We start from the raw sequence: 9,458 nt of genomic DNA on the forward strand, positions 1-9,458 counted from the left end.
GATTTTAGTTACTTTGGTTTTGTTTGTACAAAAGCTTTTTAATTTGATGTAGTCAAAATTATTTATTTTACATTTTGTGATTTTTTCTATGTCTTGCTTGGTTTTAAAGCCTTTCCCCTCCCAAAGGTCTGACAAGTATTCTATTCTGTGTTTACCCAATTTACTTATGGTTTCCTTCTTTATGTTTAAGTCATTCACCCATTTTGAATTTATCTTGGTGTAGGGTGTGAGGTGTTGATCTATTCCTAATCTCTCCCATACTGTCTTCCAATTCTTCCAGCAGTTTTTATTGAATAGTGGATTTTTGTCCCAAAAGCTGGGATCTTTGGGGTTATCGTATACTGTCTTGCTGAGGTCGCTTTCCCCCAGTCTATTCCACTGATCTTCCTTTCTGTTTCTTAGCCAGTACCAAATTGTTTTGATGACTGCTGCTTTGTAATATAGTTTAAGGTCTGGGACTGCAAGGCCCCCATCATATGTGTTTTTTTTTCATCATTTCCCTGGATATCCTTGATCTTTTGTTATTCCAAATGAATTTTATGTTTTTTTTTTCTAAATCAGTAAAGAAATATTTTGGGAGTTCAATGGGTATGGCACTAAATAGATAAATAATTTGGGTAGGATGGTCATTTTTATTATATTGGCTCATCCTATCCATGGCAGTTAATGTTTTTCCAATTGTTCAAGTCTAGTTTTAGTTGTGTGGAGAGTGTTTTGTAGTTGTGTTCATATAGTTCCTGTGTTTGTCTCGGGAGATAGATTCCTAGGTATTTTATTTTGTCTAAGGTGATTCTGAATGGGATTTCTCTTTCTAGTTTTTGCTGCTGAGTTGTGTTGGAGATATATAGAAATGCTGATGACTTATGTGGGTTTATTTTGAATCCTGCAACTTTGCTAAAGTTGTTGATTATTTCGATTAGCTTTTTGGTTGAATCTCTAGGATTCTTTAAGTAGACCATCATGTCATCCGCAAAGAGTGATAACTTGGTCTCCTCCTTGCCTATTTTGATGCCTTCAATTTCTTTTTCTTCTCTAATTGCTACTGCTAGTGTTTCTAGTACAATGTCAAATAGTAGAGGTGATAATGGGCATCCTTGTTTCACTCCTGATCTTAATGGGAATGCATCTAGTTTATCCCCATTGCAGATGATATTAGCTGTTGGTTTTAGATATATACTGTTTATTATTTTTAGGAACGACCCTTCTATTCCTATGCTTTCTAGTGTTTTTAATAGGAATGGGTGTTGTATTTTATCAAAGGCTTTTTCTGCATCTATTGAGATAATCATGTGGTTCTTGTTGGTTTGCTTGTTGATGTGGTCAATTATGTGGATGGTTTTCCTAATATTGAACCAGCCCTGCATCCCTGGTATAAATCCTACTTGATCATGGTGGATGACCCTTCTGATCACTTGCTGGAGTCTTTTTGCTAGTATCCTATTTAAGATTTTTGCATCTATATTCATTAGGGAGATTGGTCTATAGTTTTCTTTCTCTGTTTTTGACCTGCCTGGTTTTGGAATCAGTACCATGTTTGTGTCATAAAAGGAGTTTGATAGAACACCCTCTTTGCTTATTATGTCAAATAGTTTGTATAGTATTGGGATTAACTGTTCTCTGAATGTTTGATAGAATTCACTGGTGAATCCATCAGGCCCTGGGGATTTTTTCTTAGGAAGTTCTTTGATGGCTTGTTGGATTTCATTTTCTGATATGGGATTATTTAAGAATTCTATTTCCTCTTCTGTTAGTCTAGGCAGTTTGTATTTTTGTATATATTCATCCATATCACCTAAATTGGTGTATTTATTGCCATATAATTGGGCAAAGTAATTTCTAATGATTGCCTTAATTTCCTCTTCATCGGAGGTGCTGTCCCCCTTTTTATCTTTGATGCTGTTAATTTGCTTTTCTTCCTTTTTTTAATTAGATTGACCAGTACTTTGTCTATTTTGTTTGTTTTTACAAAGTACCAGCTTCTTGTCTTATTTATTAAATCAATAGTTCTATCACTTTCGATTTTATTAATTTCTCCCTTAATTTTTAGGATTTCTAGTTTGGTTTTCTGCTGGGGGTTTTTAATTTGATCGCTTTCGAGTTTTTTTATTTGCGTTTCCAATTGATTGATCTCTGCTCTCCCTAGTTTGTTGATATATTCACTCAGGGATATGAATTTTCCTCTAAGTACTGCCTTGGCTGCATCCCAAAAGGTTTGAAAGGATGTCTCGCTATTGTCATTTTCCTCGATAAAATTATTAATTGTTTCTATGATTTCTTCTCTAACTAAACGATTTTGGAGTATCATATTGTTTAATTTCCAATTAGTTTTTGATTTGGTTTTCCATGTACCTTTACTGATCATTTTTTTATTGCCTTGTGATCTGAGAAGGCTGCATTTATTATTTCTGCTTTTCTGCATTTGTGTGCTATGTTTCTGTGACCTAATGTATGGTCAATTTTTGTGAATGTGCCATGTGGTGCTGAGAAGAAGGTATATTCCTTTTTATCCCTATTTATTTTTCTCCATATGTCTATTAATTCTAATTTTTCTACGATTTCATTCACTTGTTTCACCTCTTTCTTATTTATTTTTTGGTTTGATTTATCTAAATTTGATAATGGTTGGCTTAAGTCTCCCACTAATATGGTTTTACTGTCTATTTCTTCGTTCAATTCTCCTAGTTTCTCCATTAGAAATTTGGGTGCTATATTATTTGGTGCATACATGTTGATTAGTGATATTTACTCATTATCTAAAGTCCCTTTTAACAAAATAAAATTACCTTCCCTATCCCTTTTGATCAGGTCTATTTTTGCTTTGGCTTTATCAGATATCATCATTACCATTCTTGCCTTCTTTCTGTCAGTTGAGGCCCAGAAGGTCTTACTCCATCCTTTAATTCTGACCTTATGGGTGTCAACCCGCCTCATGTATGTTTCTTGAAGACAACATATGGTAGGGTTTTGGATTCTAATCCATTCTGCTATTCATCTATGTTTTATGGGTGTGTTCATCCCATTCACGTTCAAGGTTATGACTGTCATTTGTGGACTCCCTGGCATTTTGATAACCTTCCCTAATTCTAACCTTTTTTCCTTCGGCTCTACCTTTTAGTCCAGTGATTTACTTTAAATCAGTCCCCCTTATCCCCTCCCTTGATATGTTTCCCTTTTTAGTCCCTCCCCTTTTGTTCCCTCTCCCTCCCCCCTCTCTTTCCTTCTCCTTTTGTTTTCCCTCTCCCCCTCCCCCCCTTGGTTTTCCCTTCTCCCTACCCTTGTTGGGTAAGATAGAATTCAAGATCCCAATGGATCTGGATGTTTTTCCCTCTCAGAGTTGATTTCCCTGAGAGTAAATTTTAAGTAAAAACTCTCTTCCTCTCTTGCTTATAGGTTTCTTCCCCTCCCATTCCCATGTGAATCTTTGTGTGAGAATGATTATTCTATTTGGTCTTTCTTTTCCCCGTATTTACACATTACATTTTCCCCACCTGCTAGAATACATAGATTGATATAAATGTAGTCCTTATAGAAGAGAGTTTGAGTAAAAGAAGAAGATAACATTTTTCTCCTTTTCCCTTTCCTTCATACTTATCTTTTCAGGTATTCCATGCTCTTTGATTTTCGATATCGAACTTTCCACAGAGTTCTGGTCTTTTCATTGCAAAAAGTTAGAAATCTTCTATTTTGTTGAATGCCCATACTTTCCCTTGGAAGTATATAGTCAGTTTTGCTGGATAGCTGATTCTTGGTTGAAGACCCAGCTCTCTTGCCTTTCTGAAGATCATGTTCCATGCCTTACGATGATTCAGAGTGGAACTTGCAAGGTCTTGTGTGACCCTGATTGGCATTCCTTTATATCTAAATTGTCTTTTTCTGGCTTCTTGCAGGATTTTTTCTTTTGTTTGAGAGTTTTGGAATTTGGTATTTACATTCCTGGGAGTTGTCTTTTGGGGGTTTAGTGTAGAAGGTGTTCTGTGAGCTCTGTCAGTGGCTGTATTGCCCCCTTGTTCTAGAATCTCTGGGCAATTTTCTTTGATTATCTCTTGTATTACGATGTCGAGTTTGCTGTTTATTTCTGGCTTTTCTGGACGTCCAATTATTCTTAAATTATCTCTTCTCCCTCTAATTTCCAAATCTGCCACTTTGTCAGTGAGATATTTTATGTTCTCTTCTAATTTCTTGGTCTTTTGGCTTAGCTTTATTAGTTCTTACTTTAAAGCCTGATTTTCCTTTTCACTTTGGTCAAACTGGTTTTGTAGATGCATAAATTTCTTTTGCATTATTTCCCACTTTTCTTCCCAGAAGGCTTCCATCTTTTTGATCATTTCAGATTCAAATTCTTCATGGGTTTGTGGAGAGTTTCCATTTCCTTTGGAAGGTTTCGAAGCATTTGCTTGTGTTTCCTCTTCTATCTCCTCTGTGTTTTGTATTTTTGTTCCATAAAATGTGTCCAAAGTCGCCCCCTTCTTCTTGTTTTTTTTTTTTTTTTAATTTTGGGACTTTTGTGCTTCTGTGGAGTTTGCCATCTATATCTGAGTGGGGGGGGGGTTAGCTTTTCTTATCTCTGTCTGGTGTTCAGAGGTTTTAGCCCTAGGCAGATTGTCTGTTCTATGCAGTTGTTGTTCTGTCTTCCCGGGAAGCCAGGAGTTGCTGGTGTGTCCCTGTGACTGCCCTCCTCTCCTGGGCACCCTCCTGATGCTTCTCAGTTGCCTTACTTCCAAACTCTAAGCCTAGCTTGGCTCTTGTTCCTGTGCCTTAGCTGGCCAGTGCCTGCATTCTGTGGGGGGAGGGGCCACAGCTTCCAGGAGCTCTGAGGGCTCCTAATGAGATTAGCTTTCCCTGGGTTGAATTTAGTATGCCTTGGGGCAGGGACTTTTTTCGTGAGACTCCGATGGATGGATCCAGCCAGGGGGTTACAAGCTCCCCCCTCTCTCTCTGTTTCCCTGCTGTCTGGGTGTCCACTCGACTGGGTTAGGTTGTTTTCAGGATGTGGCCTTCAGAATAGCCGGCTCCGGAGGCCCTTTTTCCAGCCCTGAGGGTTGCTGTTGTTTCAGAAGACCCTGCTCTCTGAGGGGGAGGGGCTGAGGCTTCCCTGGGCTCAGGGCCAGGGCTCCTGATAAGAAGATTAGCTTTCCCTGGGTTGAACTGAGATTTGGATGGAAGATTCCAGCCAGGGGGTTACGAGCTCCCCCGTATCTCTGTTTCCCTGCTGTCTGGGTGTCCCCGCGACTGGGTCAGGTTGTTTTCAGGGTGCGGCCTTCAGAATAGCCAGCCCTGGGGTCCTTTTGTCAGCCCTGCGGGTTACTGTTGTTTCCAAAGACCCTGTTCTCTGAGGGGGAGGGGCCGCGGCTTCCCGGAGCTCTGAGGGCTCCTCCCAGGGGGTTACGAGCTCCCCCATCCCTCTCTGTTTCCCTGCTGTCTGGGTGCCCCCTCCACTGGGTTAGGTTGTTTTCAGGAAGCGGCCTTCAGAATAGCAGGCCGTGGGGCTCTGAGGTTGCCTCTGCTGCCTCGGACTCAGACTCAGTGCTCTGGGTTGGGGGGGATGGGTCCTAGGACCTTCCTTCTGCCTAACCCTTAGGTCTGAGTGGTCTCGGGTTCTGGCTTTTTGGGGGGGGCGTACCTTTTGATCCAGGTCCAGGTCCAGGAGGAGGACTCCCAGGGTCTATGCTGTTGATCTTTTTGAATTTCGGTGTCCTAGGAGCATTCGGTTTGAGATCGGTAAGGAAGGGTTTCAGGAGATCTGAACTTTAGCTTTCTCTAAGCTGCCATCTTGACCAGAAGTCTTCAAATAATATTTTTGTTGCTGTATATAGTGTTCTCTTAGTTCTGCCCATTTCACTTTTCATAACTTCATGGAGCTCAGTTACTACATAATAGCTAGCCTGGCCTAAGCAGGGAGACCTACCATTGTCCTTTTTCCACCCAGAATATTTGGCTTTATAGGTAAGTCACCCCACAAATAAAACCTATTTATAAATATGCTGATATAGATTGCCCTTCTTTCTTCAATATGTTAATATTATTTTAGAGGGGAGATCAGGATACTTTGTACATTTCCATCATTAATATATTTATAATCTCCAGGGGAGTTATTCTCATTATCTAGGTGACACGGAGGATAGAACATTGGACTTGGAATTAAGAAAGATCATAGTTCAACTTTTGCTTCAAATTCTCTCTTGCTGCGTGGTCCTAGAACAAGTCTCAACCTGTCATCTGCTTCAATTTCCTCATCTGTGAAAGGGGATGATATTAGAACTTTACTCCCCAGGGTTGTTATAAAGATCAAATGAGCAAATGTTTGTAAAGCACTTTGTAAACCTCAAGATGTTATATAAATGCTATTACTACTGATTACAATTTTTATTACTTAGTTCCTTAGAAATGAAAGACATGTGTTAATTTTATGGAACATTAGGGCTAACTCTCTTACCAAGACATATTCTCAACCTCTTGTGTCTTTTTCTAGTTTATTCTGATTTTGATTGCTATTTATTCCCCCCAAACACCTTTACAATGGTCAGTATTGACATAGCATTTAGGATTATCTTCATCTTTCAGACTGGAGTTGGGGCCCTTGGAAACTCCATCATCCTGGGCCTTAACATCCTCACTTTTCTCACTGGACACAGGCTGAAGTCTATAGATTTGCTGATCACCCACTTAGCCTTTGTCAATAACGTGGTGCTCCTCTCCAAAGGGATACCCCAGACAATGGCTGCTTTTGGAGTCAAGAATTTCTTGAATGATAATAGCTGTAAACTTATTTTTTACCTTCACAGAGTAGCCAGGAGTCTTTCTCTCTGTACCACCTGCCTCTTGAGTGCCTTCCAGACCATTATCATCAATTGCAAAAGCATCAAAATGGCAAACTTCAGATCTAGAATGCCAAAATTAAGTGTCCTCTTCTGTTTCCTCTGCTGGGCACTCAGTCTACTAATAAATAGCAATATCCTTGTTTATATTAAAGGTTCAACAGAGTCTAGAAATGCTACTGAGAGAGGGGAGTTGATTTATTGTTCATCATTTCATGTCTCAAGTCACATTCCAGTATTTTTTTTTTTTTTAAATTTTTAAAAACCCTTACCTTCCGTCTTGGAGTCAATACTGTGTATTGGCTCCAAGGCAGAAGAGTGGTAAGGGCTAGGCAATGGGGGTCAAGTGACTTGCCCAGGGTCACACAGCTGGGAAGTGTCTGAGGCCAGATTTGAACCTAGGACCTCCCGTCTCTAGGGCTGGTTCTCAATCCACTGAGCTACCCAACTGCCCCCACATTCCAGTATTTTTAATCATGACTTCTGTTCTTGATATTGTGTGCATGGGAATCATGGTGTGGACCAGTGGATCTTTGGTGCTTATTCTATACAGACACCACCAGCAAATCCAGTACATTCATTGCAAACATTTCACACCTGGATATGCTCCTGAGATCAGAGCTACTCAAGCTATACTGTTATTGGTCAGCATGTTTGTCTCCTTTTACATGTTCAACTGTATCATGACATGTTATATTAGATTTTTTAATTCAAGTCCCTGGTTTGTGCATACTTCTGTGTTCCTGTCTGCTTGTTTCCCTGCTTGTAGCCCCTTTGTCTTGATCATGGGTAATTCCCAAATTCTCAAAGACTGCATAGCTTCCTGGAAGAGAATAAAGCCCCCATCTTAAAACTGGCCTTGGGAGAAGAGGTTTATCCTAAGATCTATCTATGCAGGATCTGTTATAAGGAAGTGGGTCTCTGGGAGATCCTTGATGTATAGAATGACCATAATATTATCTCAAAGGTTTAACATAACTTTTTAACTTTTATTGTAATGTTTCCAAATTACATGTAAATATAATTTTTAAAAATTATTTTTTATATTTTATGATCCATGTTCTCTCCTTCCTCCTCTCCTCCTCCCTCTCTGAGACAAGAAGTAATACAATACAGATTATACTCACTTTTCCAAATAAAAGGCTCTCTGAAGTTCCACTAATGAGAAATTCTGAGATTAGATTTAATTCAGAGAATTTTAAAGTACTTAAAATTATGAGATTGGGTGAATCTTGGGTCTCACCATCCCCCACAATCCATATCTCCAAAGATCATTTCAAATAACATGCTTTTCATAGCTTCAGTGACAAAGTGTTTATCTGTAAATTCTGTACATATTAGCTAATTATTTGCCCTGACGTGGAAATATATATCAAAGGAAAAATGAAGCCCCTAATTTGTAGTCATTTCATTTTCAGATTCTTCATTATAATCTCTTGGTATGAGTTCTCACCACTTCTTAGCTATGTTTTTCCTTATTTTTCTTCCTTTCCCACCTTTCCCTTTCTTCCTCTTCTCTTTTCTCTTATCACCTCTTCACTTCTCTTTTCTCTTTGTCATACACAAATACACAAAGAGGTACAAACAAGGACTCACACACACACATATAATACACTCTAGTGACACAGCATATGTGAATTTTAATGAATTAGATAAGCAGGCAAATCTCCATCTCATTGCCATTCTATCAGAATGACACCTTCACTTAAGTAAAATCCCAGTCAGATGTTCCATGAAAGGGAATATTTCCAATTTGATCCACCATCTTATGAATGAGATTGAATTGGTCTAAACCTGTTCACTATTAGTAAGTACAGCTGATCATTTTATTAAAAAAGAGATCCATGCATGGTGAAATTAGGCTGCTTTCTTCTTTAAGACTTTAGTTTCTGTTATACATTGTCATCATCCTTTTAGACTCCTTTACCTTCTTCTAAAATCAAATTATGTCTCTTCCTATTGTTACAATTCAAGTACCTGAGAGACTGGTTTTGTGGCAAGAATATCAATTCATTGTTTAGGCTACCATTTAACCAATAAAGTAGTAGTTCAATGATATTCTTAATTATCAAAGACCAAGAAGTTCCTTCATGGAAGTCTTATACAATATGGAATTTCATTATTTAACATTCTAAGAAATCCAAGATTGGTGAATAATCAACAAGGAGATTTTCCATTAAATTTCCACCCCCAAAGAGAATGGAGGGGGGCAGTCACATACCTTACAGGAAAAGTTTTATCTACTAATCAGGTTTTATAGGGGAGAAAATCATCCTTTGGAGTTCCTAAAAGCAAAGGCAATGTAAAATTTAACAGATCTATTGGATATTGATTGGAGTCTCTTTAATCCAGAATCCTGGCATAGGAATAACACTACTTATAAATAATAAATTCTCACCCTATGCATTGCCTTTCTCTCTCCCACTATTTGTAAGTTCATATTGTCATTTTTATACTTTCTCTCCAATAGAATGTAAGTCTATTGACTTAATCTTGTCTTGGTATCAATGAGTCTTAGACACAATGCTTAATAAATAAATATTCATTTGATTAGATTCTATGGGACTGATACATCCTCCCTTTCTTTAACATCCTTTAGAGTTTGGACTCCTATAATTCAATTCTAGCATTAAGACTTAAGTA

The 9,458-nt window shown here is 38.5% G+C and overlaps 1 protein-coding gene across 1 annotated transcript; it reads left to right on the forward strand.

The window, feature by feature from the left end:
- Positions 1 to 6,516: 6,516 nt before the first annotated feature.
- monDomV1R1253 (vomeronasal 1 receptor monDomV1R1253) lies at positions 6,517 to 7,666 on the forward strand. Its single transcript, NM_001166831.1, is given in 2 exon segments — positions 6,517 to 7,044; positions 7,274 to 7,666. Coding segments are annotated over 2 exon segments (921 nt in total).
- Positions 7,667 to 9,458: the final 1,792 nt, after the last annotated feature.

Source organism: Monodelphis domestica, chromosome 4 (genome assembly GCF_027887165.1).
Source record: "Monodelphis domestica isolate mMonDom1 chromosome 4, mMonDom1.pri, whole genome shotgun sequence".
Lineage (NCBI taxonomy): Eukaryota > Metazoa > Chordata > Mammalia > Didelphimorphia > Didelphidae > Monodelphis > Monodelphis domestica.